At 34.7% G+C, this 19636-nt stretch overlaps 1 protein-coding gene across 3 annotated transcripts in view; it reads left to right on the plus strand.

Annotated features, from left to right (window-relative positions):
- LOC118267408 (uncharacterized) overlaps nt 1-19636 on the plus strand; it is a 217635-nt gene that overhangs the window by 70735 nt on the left and 127264 nt on the right. For 2 of the 3 annotated variants that reach the window (XM_050694390.1, XM_050694392.1), the window contains exons 3-6: nt 723-3527; nt 4218-4311; nt 13592-13663; nt 16077-16160. In XM_050694390.1, the coding sequence (XP_050550347.1) occupies nt 783-3527; nt 4218-4311; nt 13592-13663; nt 16077-16160 (2995 nt within the window). In that variant the 5' untranslated portion in view covers nt 723-782. The remainder of the gene's footprint in view (nt 1-722; nt 3528-4217; nt 4312-13591; nt 13664-16076; nt 16161-19636) is intronic. The other variant, XM_050694393.1, reaches the window with a different exon arrangement.

Here is a 19636-nt window from a genome sequence, read left to right on the forward strand (position 1 = left end):
TGAGTGCAACATTAACATTTAATGCACATTATTATCGGACACCCCTCGAAATAATCTACGTATCTTTTATTTTTCTGTTAGCTTCTGGCAGTTATCTTATCTTTTTTGTATTCACTAATGACGGCACGTGCTCACAGGTATAAAATTCGGTTAGTTTTGGACCCTTTTCAACAGCAAAAAAACCCTTAAACCCAGTGTATCGGGTTATTTATGTGTGTGTAGTGTTATCGAAGCAGATGTTTGCTTTGGTCAGAATTTATATATTGCCTTTAGCACGTGGTTATCGATTGTTGTTTTATTTTTATATGAATCACTTAATACTTGTTATACATTATTCATTTCATTAACAATATTTATTTGTGTTCCAATTTTTTGTTCAACCCTTCACACGTGTAATTGTTATAATTGAAGTTTTGATATTCAATTCCGATTAATAGCTGCCAATGCTTGCGTAACTACGTATTTTCTTTCATCACTATTACCTATGATTCCGTTACCCGAAGAAATCCAAGCGTAACAATAACGGCCATCTGCCGTTGGGTAAATCATACAACAAAAGATTTTTTGCCCGATTACCGACAGTTGTAAGATTTGATAGTTAGGAACGGATTGCAGCTGTCGTTACATCAATTATATTATGTATGTTAATTGAATCAGAAACCCGTGTCAATATTATAATCCGTAAAATTATTAAACTAAAATTTATTTTTTCTTTGTTTCAGAATGTGATCTCAAGAATCACTTCATCGATGACGGCATATTTTATACGACCCTAGCAGACAATGCGGTCACAAGCTTCAAAACCGTTACCTAAGAAAGGGGAATTGAGTAAACCATCATTTAAAAACACAACAGCGAAACAAGCTACTAAAAAAGCTGTTTCGCCTAAAAAGGTTAAAAATTTAGTGAATAAATCATTGATTAAAAATACTAAGAAAGGTTCTTCCAAAGACGACCCATCCACTTCCAAAAACGATGACACTTCTGCTAATACAGATAAAAACGACACAACAACAGAAGCTGTTAAATCTGGACCATGTAAAGCAGGCACGTCACGAGGTGATTCACCAACAAAAAAGCTCAAGAAAGATCCAAAAGAGAAGAAAGACGCGACTAAAAGTACACCAGATAATGTAAAGAAAAATGTTCCGAAAAAAGCTACCAAGGTTGACAAGAAAACTAAACAACCTGTTAAAGCTACTGTAAAAAAATGCGTAAAGGGTAAAAAAGATACTAAGTACAAAATTAATAAAGATGTTATAAGTAAAGCAACACCGAAGTTTTCAAAAGCTAAGACTGTAATAAAAAAAGGAAATGCTAATAATGACAAAAAGAAAGGGACGGTTCAAGCAAAACCAGATTCCACAGAAAAAGACCAAAAAATTGATGAGACCAAAAGTACAGATATTACTATTAAAAAGGAATTAAATACGGTTACTGAAGAAAATAACGAGAATAGTAAAACTAAATCACTAGAAGCAGAAAAAAGTGACGACAAATCTGACCCGAAAAATACCACTGATGCCCCTAGTAAAACAACATCTAAACCTACTGGGGCTCCTGGTAATCAACCAGAGACACCTAAAACTGAAACGGAAAGGCCTCCAAAGTTTTTCACGTCAGCTAGATCACCGCGAACTGTAGATATCGATGTTAAGTGTTGTAAAAACTCTAAAGGCAATTTAAGCGTTTCAGAGAGGTTTGTTTCAATGAAAGTAGAAACCAAAGCGGAAGATAACGCTAAAGACAAAAATTCTTCAAATACTTTAGTATCACAGGGACCAGAGATTGATGTTTATACATTCACGGAAAAAGTTGATTCTCCAAAAAGCATTCTATCTGATTTTCGTAGTCCTGTAAATAAGAACATCGGTAGAGTTCGACCAATAGCTAGAGTTAAAGGTACTGTAATTGATAAAAAGGCCGAATCAGAAAAGAAAAAGTATTCGCCTCACAGACCAATCGAAGAAGTTGTCAAACAGTTGAAAAATAAGCGGTCTGAAGAATTAAATGCTAATCAAAATCAAAATGCTAATGCCACATCTACTTTACAAAACAATCCTGTTAACAGTGAGGCAGAAGCCGAAGAAAAACCCAAACCTATTGTTAGTAAATCTTACAAAATGGTGGCAAGAAAATCTAGTATAACTGGGAAGCCGTTTAGTCCAATTAAATTTCTTGACCAAGATACACCCACTAAAAGTGACAAAACTGAAAAACCTGCAAAAGCTAACACAAATACAAAGAAAAGTCCTGTAAAACCTAAAAAACAGACTAAGAAAAGCAGCATTTCAGATGAAGAAATAGATAATTCAAAATTTGCTCTGAATACTAAAAGTTTTCAATATTCGTCATCAGAAGAAAGCGTTAGTGAGTCTAACGATGACAATGACACCAAAGAGTCTTCCGAATCTGATAGTCCTAAAAATAAAAAAGCGAAGAATAAAAAGTTAAAGAAAAACAGAATTACAGATGGTGGAAAGAAACCACCTTCTAAAGAACTAAAAGAACTGTCGAAAGATTCTCTTATAGACCTCAAAGAAAGTTCGGCTTTGTTAGGTAATGAAAAACCTAGTAAAAGACGGCTTAAATTGCTATCGATGTGGAGTGGTCCTAAGAAACATCGGATGGCATCGCTTAACGCAATTGCGAAAGTCCATTGCTTGTATGAGAATGAAAGTAGAACACACATGGAATTGGGATTGATGAAAACAGTTGATAGGCAAGTCTTACCGAGCACTTCTAAGGCTGGGTCTCCTAAAAAGAAGGAAACTAAAACTAAAGAAACGGAAAAACAAGAAAGTACTTCAGAATCGGAATATGAAGCTAAAAAAGAAAAGAAAGAAGATAGCTCGGAAAGTTCGGACGATAACCCACCACAGCGATCTCTGCGTGGAGTGCCAGGAATCAGAAGTGCAGGCAAGTACTGGGACCCAAAGTCTTCTACCTCTTCAAGTGAAGATAGCGAACAAGACACCAAGAAAAAGTCGACTAATTCGGAGAAGAAGAAAGCTTCATCTAAAGTTTCTTCTACTAAATCAGATTCTGATAAACCGCCTGCTAAAATGAAAAAGACAGCCGGAGTACCTGTGAAGAAAAAACGTAACAGAAATGAAGTAGTAATGGACCTGAAAGATATGGTCGTACAAAAACGTATGGCAAGCCTAAACGCTACCGCAATTCTAGCAGCTAGTTACGAAAAACGTTCACCTAAATCCAATAAAGATGATACTACATCAGACTCATGTAGCGATGAATCTTACTCACAGAAGTCAAAAAACGGGGTAACTTCCGGCGTTAAGTCGGAATCAAAAAACGAATACGAAGCTAAATCTGAAAGTGATGAATCCGCTGTGTCGGATAGAAAACAAAAAGTTGAAGTGATAGTTAACCAGGACACTGATGTGACTATTACCGGGGTGTACTCCACACATCATCACGAGGGGTTTTGCACGGTATCCGGCATGCAGTACCGCATCTCATCCACAAGTCACACACAGACCACAGCAACAGCAAACTGTGAAAAGGTAAGAACATTATTCAGTTGTAAATGGAGTTTGTAATCTCGAATAAGTCACTTATACTCGTGAATATGAATCACATAAACCCCTTTCCATCGGGGAAGTTAGTAAATCAGACCCCGTATTACCCATACGTAATAAAGACTACACCCGCTGGCGCTTCGGTTCTCATTAATACGCGGTAATGAAGTAAGTTCTATGTAAACATGCCTCGGGACCTCATCCACACATTATCCTTCATCGCTTTGCCCTACAGACGTCTACAAAGAAAAATAAGCTTTTTGCATTAGATGCGAATGGCGCTTTTCGTTTGCATTCTGCTTATCAATTGAGGCGTGAACGATTTACGCGTGAAAGGAGTAACCATCATGTTACCCTTGACGCAGATTATATCGTCTGACGCGTTAAATCTTATTAATGTTAAACTCTCAGAAGCGCCAGGATCCTAAATAGATATACATACACATAATACAAGTTAGTTGATCTACGTACGATACGTCCTCTCGACGGCGTATTTCACTGCCTTTTTTGTGCTGAAATGTAATGTAATCCTACCTTAGAGGACGTCCTTTTCTCTCCCTCCTCTTTGAGCTTTATTGTTACCTACGTTGTACAAATAAAGTAGCGGATTCATCTTGGTAGATTAAATAATTTAGTATGTAGTATCAAGAGCTTAAAGCGTTAATGTATCCACAGGAGGGATGTTCTCGAGAAGACGGAGCCCGCTACACTCCACTTTCCGCCCTGTCATCCATGCAACCGCCCGCCGACCACTCGCATTCACATCCAGGTAAATAAACTACTTTGAATACTAAACTAAATCTCTGAATACGAAGAAGTAGTTTATAAAACTAAGCTACTATGAATAAAATACTGCTCAGACTATGAAATATTAGTGGGGAACCATGTTTTAAAGTACATCAACGTTTTGCTCTTATTTTAATTCATTGATACAGTATATTAACTTCACGAAGGCTTCGCTTAAATCGGTACGTTCACGATAGGGCTGGAGCTAGCGATATTTTAATTTAGATCGTCAGATTTTTGTAGCGATGAAAGATAGCGCCGGCGGTAGATTGAAAAGCGTGTAATCATGAAGACAAGAAATATAAATAAAATACTGTATCAAGTCGGTAGGCCATGAGTGTCGATAATATCTACAGAACCCGTTTCTTTTCCCTCATGTAATGAATTAATTATTTTTCAAATTATTCAGGAATAAATGATACGCTCGTGTAGAACTTCATCGGAATTTATTATCTTATGTAAATTATTTTTACAACTTAGCCACGTTTCGATTCGTTTTTTGTCGAATGAAACTTTTATTTTGAAACCGAAGATAAAATACAAAACGAATGAAATAATTCATTGTTATCCATCTGCTGCTTTGTAGTTGACTAATGTGACTACGATGAAGTTTCGAAAAAGAAGAAAATGTTCTAATAGTTTAGGGTAACAATCAATCAACATCAATCATTAGTTACTTTGTAACTAGTAACTACTATATGGATACTAAACTACTATCCAAACGCGTCCCTTCAGCGAAATTGTGTACCTTTCTACGAAAAACGCCTTTCGAATATCCACTTAAACATATCCACAAGCTATCAATTTCCCATCAAAGACATTAAGATTAGAATTCATATGATCCGCTGAGTATAATCATAAATCTTATTCGCATCTAATAATAAAAGTAAGTGGCCAAGTTTCCCGTGGTATTAAAGGTCTCATAAAACTTATAAGCCCGGAAGGCATTACGATCACCCCATTTAAATGGCTACTTTACGCCGAACGATTATTAAAATTGATACCTCTCTTCTATTCAAGCAATATTCTATTGGATTTTCTCTTTGTGCTGATGTAAATTATGCTTGGTAAGTGCCGAAGGGGTAGGGTAGGCAGAGGTTTGCTTATTATTTTTCTGTTTTTGCCTGTTATGTTATTAGTTATGTTATAAGAGATCTGTTGCAAAAGTCAACAAAACAATTTGACAAAAATACTTCTATTAAACTCCATTCAGCTATCCATATAGCAATCCATTTACAAAATCTAGATTTTACCTTATAATAAAGGTTAATTTTTATAGTACATCTTTATGGATATTTTATCTTAAAGTTTCTCATCCATCTATTTACGCTAAGAAACTTTAGCAGCAAGATTACCTTTATAATCACTCCCTGACGTCCGATTACTGAAACTTGATTTTAGGACAAAGTTAAATTACATTATATATGGGTCTTTTAAAGCAACCTTAGCTTAACTACTACTTTTTAATAAATACGAAAGAAAATGTTATAGTGTTCTTTTCAAAAGACCATAAAATCAATAAAAAAATCTTATTTCATAGAGGTTGACAAATAGTCAGCCCTTTAGTTTCCAAACTATTAGTTTCACCACATCAAAAGCATCAATGATTCCATTACCCAACGTCACGTCCATCAATCGGGGATAAAAGGTCCATTTTTCAATCCCATACGTCATATTTACGTGGAAACGTAGAACGAACGCTACCCTTCATAATATGAATAACTATAGGGACTTTTTGCACGTGACTTCAGCAACCAGAACCGTTTATTAAAAAGCGAAAACTGTGAAACTCCCGTTTGATTGTTTTCGAGTAACTGAAGCTGAAAAAAGTTCTTCACGAATATTTTGTTGCGTAGCTTTGTAGGATTTCATTTTGGATCTTTTGGGAAAACACATTTTTCCTGTTTTCTGTTTTGTAACTGTAAAATGTTTTACACGGAAATTGAGATTAAAAATGTTTTTTGAATGAATGAAAAAACAGTTGTTTTTCTGTGAAGTGTCAGCATTCTTTTCGTCAGCAATTTGTTGTTATTTTCATTTTTATTTCATACAAAAGTTTAAATAAAATAAATCAATTTTCAATTTATAATCATATTAGATACCTCAACTTCCGCGAATTTAAACGGTACTTTTATAAAAGCCTGAATGAAGATGATAACAAAAAATCATATCTTAAATCCTAAAGGCATAAAAAACGTTGTAAACATTATTGTAAAAATCTCAGAAAGTTTGATAACTTGAATATGAGAAGAAAAAAATAAGTAGAGCAATAAACTGGTTATAACCCACAAAAAGAAAAAAAAACGAACGAGGAGCTACTGGAAATAACACTGGGTATAAAAATCCATATAACAGACGCGAATATTGTGCAAACAAATCATATAATATGGTTCAACATAACGAAGATTTCAGTACAATCACTAACAAGAACGTATTATATTTTTATTTTCGTTCCCGAGGATAACGTTTTGTGGGAAAATGTATTCTGTTATAACGGAATTCGTATGTTTTTCGATTAGTATAAGATTGCTTATGAATTTATCAACGCACTCCTTTTCATTACGAAAGCTAAACTTGTACGTTTTAGTTAGAATAGACAAACTAATGTAATGTTAAACAATAAAAAGTTAAACAATGAAAACATGTTTGGATAAACCTTGAGCAATTAATGTATAAATTTCAATGATTGTATAGCTAGGTAACTCTATTTATTCTGTAACAAAAACAAACCTAATGTCCCAATTTTTAAACTCATTGCTTCAAATTAAATACACAAAGGTTAGACCTAACTTCTTGTTGAAAACACCAATCATGTTTAAAGCCTGTTAAACTTTTCACATACATTTTTTCCGACACGGATTAGCCAAGCTTTAACTGGTGTTAGCACAGTCATTGAGCCATGAAGCCATGACTTTATGCTAGCGCCAGACTTGATCGCACTTGTTTGTTCACATTGTATAGCACGGACAAAATAGCATCAAATGCTCATGTGCGCGCAGGTGTGGTGCTAGCATTAGACTAACCACATATTGCCCACCAACGTCCACACATATCCATTGCCTCATTTCTTTCCTGATTGACTAAATTGCTGTGAACGAAAACAGCAATGGATGTCGTTTTAGCGTTGTTGTCGAGTGGTCTACGTGTGAGGTCGAGATAGTTTTAAATTCAAGATTCAACGAGCTCAACGCCTCATTGCTCATGTTAACGCTTTGTACATGTTTAGAGATCGCTTGTGGTCATGTTCCACTAAGATGGTTTGTTCTGGTAAAATATAATTTGGTTTGATTGTACATACATATTTGATTTGATTACAAACTTATTAACAAATAAAACCTAGAAATATTTTTATGGCTGTCAATGATACATTTTCATTTTAAGCTAGCTTGACGTTACCTATTTAAATTTTTAATAATTTAATAGGGTAAAATATTGTTTCGTTCTCCACAAAAGGACCAAATGAAATTGCGTCAAAATACGAGTTATTAATAAACATATACAATATATATTTTTTTATTATTGTGTAAAATGTCAAATCCCCTGTCACTCAACGCATATTTTTATTCCATAAGGTAAATGTCGTAATGAAAATTTCAAACCAATGAATTGCTACCGCACAAAATACTGAAATTTTAATTTACGATTGGTTAGGAAAACAACCCGATTTAGATCAATTAGAGTACCAGTATCCATTAGTACGTCTGACCTATAACGAATTAACTTAGGAAATGTGAATCTGAAGGTACACGAGACGACACACCAAGCTATACAAAACCAATATAAACTGACCTTTGAATGTGCGAATAGACCATACAAAGTAGGACCATGATATACTGGATTGTGTAACTTGATGTGAACAAAATTTTATTTAGAAACATACTCACTCATTTATGATTCTGGGACAGTCTGTCTGATAACTTTTAACGACCCATTTACATTATTTACGAATCCACAACATTCACCATAAATAACAAGGCCCTCTGATGTAGACACATTTTATTCAACACTTTTTGCCGTATAAAAGTAGTACGCTGTGATAAAAGTCTGTTTAAATACGAATTTTATGGATATTTTGTGAAATAAACATCATTAGCTTCGTTCATTGGTTTCATAATCATACTTTTTCCTGAATGTCATAGTAAACTACTTCAGGATTTCTGTATCAGACATTTTAATCAGAACTTAAGTTTCAAGAGTTGAGATTTCTCAATCAAACGTCTTCATCTCTATCATATTAATAGAGTTTTGTTCTGAAAGCAAAAGGTCTGAATTCTCGTGTATCGTTCATCAAGACCGCTTACCTCATACCGTACGTTAATAGGTCAATGTTTTTCGACGAGCGCCGACCTCGTGCGCTGCGCGGGCGCACCCGATGTGTCGCGTTTCACACGCCCGACGTTTTTTGTTTGTTTCGCTTCGTTCATTGGTTGAGCTGCTCGTGTTCTGTTATTAATTTTTATATAATGTCGCTCTGTTATGTTCTCAACATATTTTATTTTACATAATAATTTGAATGAATTAGTCACGACCTTGCTTAACTCAATATATTCGTAAACTCTAATGAATGAATACATTACGTTCTCATAAACACATTCACCATTCTTCGTCCTCGTCTCTGTACTAAAATATATGATTAGCAATTAATTGTAAATATCACTTACAGTTTAATAACACTCCAGTCTTACATCGCGATCATTTACAATCCAAATTACAATGACTTTAATTGATACATTGGGAACGTAAATTGCGCCATTAAAGCGATAAGATTGTTCAAAGATAACATCAACAGTTGGTCGTAATTACTTTGGCATAAGGAAAGAAGAGTAAAACGTTTTGTAGTGAGTCCCTTCTAGACGTTTTATAAACAGAGTGTAAGTTAAGTAGGTACTGGAGTCGGTATACCAACTACATAGTTTGGCGCGGAGCCAAGCCTGCAGATGTCGAAGCAAAGTCTTGGCCTCCCAGAGAATATTATAACACCTATTAACATAATCTCTTATGTTTTAGTCTCATTTTCCAACTAATGTCTCTTGTGATCCTCAGATGTGTCTCTCTCTGTTTGTAGTTTGACTTTTAGCTTTTTGTTTCGTATTCCGATGGCTCAATTAAGGATAATTCATAAGGAATGTTTGGACTTTGGACTTTGGAAATGTTTGGAGTTTCTTCAACGAGATTAATCTTGTCTAGATTTAATCTGATGTTGTAGGAGACTTGATTTGTTTGTGTTATAAATTTCTTGAAGTCAACTCATAATTCTGTTTGGAACTTTCATGTTATATTCGATGGTAGAAACGATGTATGAACGAATTTCGTCAATGAAGCCACCGTGTAGCTTAGTATTCATGGACTTTGACTTACATACACAAGGTCTTTGTAGTACTCTTTTGTTTTCGTTTCCCGAGTAAACATATTCTGATAGAAATCTGTCCTTGTCTCACATTACTATATTATACGAACCAAAAAACTCAATGTGTTTCTGTTTACGTACCGTAAAACATGGCAACTTTACCATATTTTAGAACAAAACACGAAATATATTTTTAACCATAAGACGCATAGAAACCAAAACTATATATTTAGAATTGTAGTCTATCTGGCTCACTTTACCGTAATCGTCATTAAATACAAACACTTATTTTAGCCGTAGTAAAGAAAAAACAACATGGGTAAAGATACCAAATTTTTGGCAACTTTACCTACGCGCCGTATTCATCGTGTATTGCATATTAAAGAGTTGTTGAGGTACAGAGGGCTTCATCTAGGACCTCTTCGTATTATAATGCAAACAATATGAGGAAATCTATAAAGATAACGGCTACACAGACATTAGGGAAAGTTGCCACGGGTTTCATCGTAATTTACATACAAATAATTTGTTACGCTCGGGGTTGTCAAAAATGGAGGAACATTTTTATTACATGTATATTTGAAAAAAAAATTAATAAACCTTAAACCTAAAGTAAAAAAACGCACAAATTTCTAACAAAAATGTTATTCCCTTTTAAACTAAATTAAGTTCTAAAATTTTAAGTATTTATGTTTAAAATTGTAAAAAAGGCTACAAAATAATGTTTAATCCTTGACTTTTTAATTTTATGACTTCACTATCTCCATAGCTAATTATAACATCACTTCCGTATAATTTTTATAGTGTCTAGCTCCGAGTTTTCTGCGGTTTTGTTTCATGGGAGCCATTTTGGCTGTAAAACAAGAGGTATTATTAAATACATTATATCTTATCATCCAGGATATTCACTATTATGCTGTGAAATTTAGGTATTCGAAAATGGTTACATACACACAAACAAAAAAAAACATTTATTGCCTGGAAAGTTTTCCAGGAGTTTTGAAAATTGGTGAATTTATAGAACCCGAATTTAACTGTAGGTAAAGTTGCCACAAAGCAGGCCGTGGCAACTTTACCTAACCTGTGTCAACATTACCGAAGCGATTATTTATCAATAAATTAAAGAAAAAGCAATTGCTGACATTACAACAGTAATCCCAACTATAATATACATACAAGATCAAAATTTCACTCACCTGTGACAAATAGTTAAGGCTCTGTAAGCACAATTTAGGAACAACTAACTTTTAGCTCATTTTCACGCATACATTGTGACGGCCATTACTGGCATAATAGCAGTCTTACGTCTACGCAAAATATAGTAAATATTTCCTTTTAATGTCTAAAAAATACTTCTATTACAAAACAGAATTCTAGTGGGTAGATTTTTAGATAAATGAGTTTATACCGAATACCTATAGTATGGTAAAGTTGCCAAGGGCCCGGTAAAGTTGCCATAGTTTACCGGTATACCCATTGTCTTCAATAAATCATCGTTAAGTATTTTCGTTCAATACCAAGCGTAGTTTTCGAACTCAAATAATAACAAAGGATCCATTACAACGTACCAATTTCCGTTAAATCCAATAAATCTTCTGTTCATTCCAAATAGGTCCAACGTTTACAAATATTGACCGACAGAGGTCGTGTTTGTCGCTGCAAAATAAACTTTTAATCCCTTTAGTTGGAAGTGTGCTCAAACAGTGAAACCGCTCTGTGAGCTCAACTCCGCTGTAGCTGACACTTGTTAGACAAACAAAAATACTTTAATGACGGGATAATGATACTGAAACGGCCAGTTAATTAATTCCGACATTTACTGAGGTTATAAGAAAAACAATTTGCTGGTAATTATTTACGTAACACGATATCTCACGTACTAACGATTAGTTTTTTCTTTTATCACAAATAAACGTTGTTTGGTAAACATGGAGATGAATAACATCATCATCCAATATGTATTGTCTATCCTTGATTAACATTATCTAATTTACGCGCGTAAATAAATGAGATAATCAACGTTGTGATTATAGAATAAAAGATAAGAAAATTAGTTGTTTAGTTACAATAATGTTGTAAGACACATTAGCGCTGTTATGCTATAGATGGATTAATGGGTATATTAAGAGCTATTGTAAAGACGTGTGTCAAAGAGCATATAAAACCATTAATCCAGTCAATTTAAGTCAGGTTAAGCATTGCCATTCAACGTGGCAATGCGTTGAATGGCACGTACACCCTACCTCACGACGCGGCCCCGGTGGGGATTATTTTTTGACGCTTTAAGTTAGTTTTTATTTCTTTTTAGATATTTTTAAGTTGTAAATAATTGTAGTAACTTTAGTTTATTTTTTAAATATTATATTTAGACATTTTATTTGTATGTAATGCTCAAGTAAACGTCAAATATCAATAACAAAATTATCCAGTCTGTCTGTAGATAAATAGAATGAAATACACAGTTCAAATTCAGAAGAAGATTTTGTTCAGTAAAATTTATTACAACAAATAAAGATTCAAGAAGCAAGCAATTTTCTAAATAAAAAACAATTTCTATTCAATCCTATTATCTTACAAGCACTTCAGGAAAAAACAAAGGAAATTACAAAGCTATTCAAGTACCCAAGAATATGTTTAATGGCATGTGAACACGTAAGCAGAAACCGTATACTTAGGGATGGTGAACATTTATTTACGTATCAACGCGTCCTTTAAAAATAAATGTTTATTGAGGGCATAAAGGGCAATTTTTCTAAACAAACGTTTTTAAGGTCATAAATCACACTAATATTATAAACGTGAAAGTTTATTTGTTTGGATGTTTAGATATTTGTCAGTCAATCACGCTGAAACTAATTGATTTTGATGAAATTTGGTGTACAGACAACGTATGAGCTGACTTAGGTGATAGTATACTCCTACGGGAACGCGGACAAAGCCGCTGGCAGAAGTTAGTGTGTCATAAAACTATTTTGACCTTTTATTCTACGTACTTCAAGTAGCAAAAAAGTTTATGGGCCCTCTGAAATTCAGCTTTCACATTAGTTTCATGGTGGAAATGAATAACCAATCTAATTTTGACAGAAACGCCATTCAACTAATGTAAAAATTCGATCTGAATCCACAGATTTTGGTACTGATATCGAATATTAGAAATATCTAATAAATATAATAATATTTCAACTGTAGGTAAAGTATAGCTACAGCGCTAAGGGCATGCGCAACTGCACGTGTCGAAAATATTGTGTTGCGTTGCCATCAATGAACATGCGTGCCAATGGTTCTCAATGACGCGTGTGCCAATGGTTTGCCATCCCTGCCGCATACTGTGTGTTCCCGTATACTTTTACCAAAGTAGCCAGTTTTAGTAGATTAGTACCCTTAGTATGATATTAAAGTAATCGAAACGAGAGCGCGTTCGGCGCTCTGATTAGCTGGCTGGAATAAACCAACCAATCAGAACGCCGAATGCAGTCTCGTTTCGTTTACGTCGTACGTAAAACAAAGTCGTACTAAGGCTTCTGTTTAGACATCGTTCCTTTGTTTTAATGTGTGTAAGTAATACTTAAAGCTGTGTTATGACTTAGATTATTTTAGGGATTATGAGCTTAGTTTTAATTGGATCACAGTTCATCCAGGGCTTATAGAAAATTATGAAAACATTTTCGTGTCTTCTTACATTTTATTATAGTTTAATGTAGCTCATTTTAAACATCATTTATTATCACGTACCTATATTAACTGAAAAGCGTAACATAGGTAAACGTGTAGACAAAATGAATCTACTTATATAAACTTTTAGCTCTTAGTACTGAATGGAAAATCATGGACAGCAATGAATGCTGTCTTACTCCAATTTTATAATATCTCTGTGAACGAATAATGTACTCTTCTCTTTCTGTCCCGTTTCCCCTAGTGGGGGCTGAAGGCAGACAGAAGTCTTCCCCACCACGTTCCGTTGCAGGCTGCTCGCCTACCCTCACTCCAGGTAAGAAGTTCTCATACACAACCCATATACAAGTGGTTGCGGCTTCAAAGCTTTCTCTCAGAGTATTTAACCACTAAACTTAACTAGTTGGGCTTCTAACCTTAAGTAAGTAACACTATACTCACACCTTCACGCTTATCTATTAAATAACTTATGTAGGTGTACCTACAGTAGGGTACCGAGTGCGAGTTATTTTTACGTTAAGGCTATTGAAACGTTACAGCGTTTAGCCCTCTGATTGGTTGCTCAACTTAAAGCGGACCAATCAGACTGCCAAACGTCATAAACGTGTCGACGTAAAACAACCTCGCACATCAGATCAACCTACTCCAATGTAATCTGTAAATATTTTTCATTGGATTTTCAACGTTATGTGAAAATAATAAAGTTGAAAATCTAATTGAGAAAGGAGTAGGCTGGCAGTTGGCTACTGTATTTAACTAATGGTGTAGCTATTTATTCATTAATAACAACTTTCCTTGACTTCACACTGGCCCCGATATTCCCGGTGAATTTTCTTGAATGCAGCCTTATTCCAATAATCACGACCATATGAATAAATCAGTCAATTCACGTCCTTGCGTGTTCTTTCTTTCAAACATTGTAAATTGTTGATGGTTACTAATTGATTTCGATTTTAATACTAACAATAACAAGCGTATTACTTAGTATTTCCTCAAGTTTTATCCCTTTAAGTTCCTAAAAGTAGATTAAAAGTTCTCCAGAAAATTTTCCTCAACCGATTTCGTAGGGAAAAGTTGATAACTTTTTATCTAATAATTAGAAAACAATATGTAATGCTGAATCGGTTCCTACCGCTCTTTATAATCACTACTGTTACGCATTTCATACAGGTAATACGTAGTATTTTAGAACACATATTAAACCTCCTTGAAGATCACAGTCTCTCTTTTGACTTTGATGAGTTATTTAACGAGTAATTCAGTTAAGTTCTTGCGTTTCCGAGATATGAGTCGGTCCTATTTGTAATTCGTCGTAGTCCGGTGGCACGGCGCCAGCCTCCTATCTTGCAGATATTAAATAGCAGCCACTTATCTAAGCGCCCGCTCACCGCACAGACTCCAAATCAGCACTATCTCAACTATTTGGTATTCAATTTAATTTCGTTCCGAGATAATTCTAAATTGAATAGCGCTTTACGTGTGCGAAATCTTACAGCACTTAAACACACAAAGCTCTGTGTTTCAACTAATTTAGGAATCAATTTACGTCAGCGCAAAAAATGGCGTCCGGTTTTTGAGATAATGCTCTGTTTGAGGTTCACCGATTCATAGCGCGCACAAAAAGATCAACGTACAAGTTCCCCGCAAATCCGCCAATATAAAACAATTGAAAGTCACACTGGCGAGTTCAGGCGGATAGAGAAAAGTTCACTCAGATTGGTTTGAATCGTAGGCCACGTTGAATTTATTTAATTTTCATCTCGGTATAATTCGAATTTGAGAGCAGAGCATTTAATTTTCATAGCTTAGCGAAATCCCATTTCGGTGAAACCCGATTAGTGTCTAAGCGGCCGTGGCCTATTTGTTATCTTGCTGAGAAAAACCATTTGAACATTTCTCGGGACAGGCGAACAACAGACGGGCGAAGGACGAGGGAGACAGCGAACTTGTGTGAGTTAATCATGAAAGCCGAACGCTAATCGCTTCGCATTCACCGCCCTGCCTTCATTTTTTTATGTTGTTTGCCGTCTGGATAAATGTATGACAACTCCGAGATATGTTTGAAGTACATTTATCTCCGTTTTCTTTGTTTAACTCCGGGCTCCTTGCGCTCGCTTCGTGTTAGAAAAAGAATATTCTATTCAACGTGGAAGTTTAGTATTTGTACGAGTAAAGTAAAATGTGTTGTATATTTAAATAAAAGTATTCGAGTTAGGTTCTAGAATTCTAGGAATCGTTATTATTTACTTTCTGCTGTTCACAAACATTCATACTGAACTCTCGATCTCTGGAACTTTTTAGCTGTATTCAAAGAGCATAACTCTGTTACGGGATGCCAGGAATTCATGAGTATCTGCGATTGGATAAAGTGGGTCAGTCGAGCAAATTGAAATAAAAGCCGTAACTTTTGTGACCACTCTGTAAATACAAGTCTGTTGAGCGCTTCATTCGTACACTGAAACTTTAGTGAACATTTTGATGACAGCTCTAGTTTAGTAATTAATTATACTGAGTGAGTTCATGTTGAATGGCTGGGCTATTAATTTCATACAAATTCTGTTCCACGTTGGACCGCATTCGTTAATTGGGTTTCTCTGTGGTGACAGGTGGTTTTGGTTCAAATAGGTTCTATGTCCCGCTGAATTCCGTTAGTCAATGGTATAATCATTTAATTAATTATGGCGTACCTAAATGTGTTTAGGAGACTAATCTGTGTATTATTTGCGCAGTGCCAGAATTGGGGGGACTAGCGCGTCGCCCCGGGTGCTCCAGCGCATTCTCCGCTCCGTCGTCGGCTTCTCATCATGAACAAGGTAAGGTAACTTAAATGGGTAAAATTTCGACGAACGAATTGAATTAAGAATTAAATTGAATTAAGAATTAAATTCGTTCCATTTATTATTATGATCGATTAGAGAAAAATAGCTTGTAGCCACGTAGTTATTTTTCTCTATTCGATCATACATATTTATTCAGTTTCAGGGTAACCCTAAAATTTGTTATCTGGGTTCGTAAATTATTATAAGACCTTTCTTAGAAACGTAAACCAAAGTGAAGGATTTATTTCTTCAGCTATTTTTGTCAGTCACCAAAATACTGTCTGACAGTTGAACATATTTTATTTCTCCCAGAGTAGATAGTAGATATATTAAAGGAAATATAGCTATAAATAATATCTAAACATGTATAAAAATACCAACTTCTTCCAAAGAATGTCTTGAAATATTAATGTTTTCACATGACACGTTAAATATTATGATTTCTATACAATTACGAAAATACATAAAAAGTATAGACTTTAGTCATATTACAGTCGGGTCGTAATATCAATAAATTAATCGATATGACAAATTTTATGATCTATAGACGAGGTCCCATTTCATATTTGTCTACGAGGCTAATTTATAGCCTGCTTGGACGAATATTTCTCAAGATAGTTTGGAAGAAAATTGCTTAATGTTCTGTACTTACGGAAATATTTTTACTGCATTAGTTTAAGCTTTTAAAGATATAGTTGAGTAAGTTCTTCACTTTTGCCTTTCATGCCGTGGTTAGACGGCAGAGTAAAATACATTTGTCACCATTGGAAGAGGGAAAAGTAGGTCTAGAGGAAGGAGGAATCTGAAGATTGAAGGAATCTGAAGAGTATATATCATAAATAATTTAAATTACTAACTTTAAATACTTTTTCGTCTGACTGTACCATTTGAGTGTGTGCAATGGATTTTTACTATCACTTATGAAGCGGTCATAGTTACCAGAAATATTGAAATTTAATCGATCTAGCAATTGGGCCCACAGTCCCAGATACTTCCGGGCCCACTCGATTTCTCCAGGTAGGACCACACCAATTCAGAGACCGCGCTGTAACCAAAATCTGTTGAATTGCTATCTGTAAAACGTTGTGGTTATGACAAACAGTGTTAATGTAGAGGAGTCCAACAGTGGACTTTCACGGACTGTTGACGTTGTTGGTGATAAAGTGCAAAACTAAATAAGCAAAGGAAAATATCAATTTAATTGATACCTCTCAAATAAGCTTTTTACTTTAAGTTTGCTGTAAGTAGATACTTACTACGAGTACTAAGTATTCATTGAAATGTCAGACGATTGGAAAGTGCACTTAATATTTTTTAATGACGTTGTAGAATTGATATCGTTAGTGATATTTATCGAGAGCCAATTACGATGTGAAGAAAATAAAAAATTGAGTAGATACTTCAGTAAAGGAGGACATAAAACTTTAATGAATATTTCTTTTACAATATTTCTTCTATCAATACTACAAGTAGTTTAACTAGTAGTACATATATGTAGTAGTACTGTTACCAACTGACGGTGGCAATAAGCAATCAATAATAACCAATACATTACTCTTACTCTGGCCAGTTATTCCAAAACTGTTGACCGGTACAGTCACCCAAATCAGAAATAAGTCGTAACAAACAATAACTCTTGTTAAGCCATTGAATCATGAACCGTTGTAATAAAATATCCTAATCTCGAAAACATTTGTATTATAAATGCTTTAAAACACAGCGATTGGCAGAAATCGCAATAAAAACAAAACGCGCTCATCCAAACGTTCGGTATTCAAAACAAAAGCGTGCTAATGACGTCATCGCGAACGCTGGCTCGCAAGTCAAACAAAATGCAATAATCCCACAAGTAAGCTTCGTAACAAATGTTCCCCTAATTAAATGGACTACCATCCATTAAAATGTACGTAGATGACGTCATGAGGTAACGTAGCGGGGAAGTAGCGTGGTAAACTTGTCCATATCTCACAAAAAGCTGCACCTACACTCGGCAATAATTTGTTGCGCAATGTTTGTTATTGTGCAATGTTTGAGTTTGAGCGGTTTTATTGCTCAATTATTTCTCCTTCTTTACATCGTGTGCCGTTTAAGGTTAATGTTGTGTAATGTTATATTATAGTTCACTGTGTTGTTCTGATGATTTAAGTTCTATGTCTTTAGTTCATTTTTAATGACAAAATTTGTTCATACAAATGTAGTATTTAAGCGTCGGTAATAATGCCTATTTAATTCAATTCATTAGTTTATTTAGGAGTGTGTGAGAGTGGATACCGGTGTCCGGCACGGGTTTAGAAGAGCGGCAGTTGCAATAAAAACTGTGACTGAATGTGGTGACGGGAGTATCGTTAAAAAAAAAGTTTTCATCTTTTCTACTCTTCCCTTCTATAGTAAGAAACGACTAATAGAATAAGAATACACATTTGACAAAATCCAGGCAAAAATACAGGATTTTTTAATATTCTCTGATAATCTTGGTCGTTTAAGACACTATCTTCAAGTTTCAATCCATCTGCAAAACGTGGATATTATCTTCAATCCTCTCTTATTTATAGGACATGAATAGTCCAACCCCAAACTGTCACAAACTATTGATGGTGTAAAGAAAATATTTAAAAAAGTTGCGCAACATTGAATCATGTTTCAACTGTGTAAGAAGCCTAACTCATCGCTCACAAGTTCTTTCGCTACCGACACTCGGTTAAGTAATTAATTCTTTTGCAGTTCAGTTTGAATAAATGACTTAGTAGTCGACTCGTAACTTTATGCGACGACTTTTCAACGAACTACTTTAAATTTTATTTTATTTTATAGTTTCGCGATTTAATACTGTATTATTGTTTAGTTTGATAGTTTGAAAACTTTTCACATTGTTTGCAATACAAGCGACTGTGTTTAATTGTTTATTGTGAAGGTTGTTGAGAAACTGAAGTACCTAGCAAATTAATTAAATTATTTTTTAGTTATTTGTGTTTATACTTCACGTCACGGCTCCTTACCTACCTGCAGTCGTATGCCCAATACCTTAAACTACAACTCCTAAGAAAAATATTCAGACGCAAATATAGCGCCACCTGTACTTTTAATCTAAAAGGATAGACCTGGAAAAGTTTTAATTTTTTTTTCTGATAAGCTGCGAAGTAGTTAAAATAGTTTATCTACCTAGCTGCACAAGTTAATGAGACACCACTTTTTCCCAATCAAAACCAACACATCTTGCTCGTCAGTGGCATCTACAAGCACTCAAATGCGGCATTTAACTCTCATAATGTGAAATACTTGCCTTGAATCTCGATTATGCGGAAATGCCAACATTATTAAGCTTTTAAGACGTTCATCAGTCAACGTTAACTTTAATTATTTATTTAAGTTACATAATTTACTTTGTTATTTATATTAATTCCTTTTGTTTATCTTTGGAACAATGACACTAATGGTGTTAATTATTTTAATGATAATTACTGTTGTTTGAT

Source organism: Spodoptera frugiperda, chromosome 6 (genome assembly GCF_023101765.2).
Source record: "Spodoptera frugiperda isolate SF20-4 chromosome 6, AGI-APGP_CSIRO_Sfru_2.0, whole genome shotgun sequence".
Lineage (NCBI taxonomy): Eukaryota > Metazoa > Arthropoda > Insecta > Lepidoptera > Noctuidae > Spodoptera > Spodoptera frugiperda.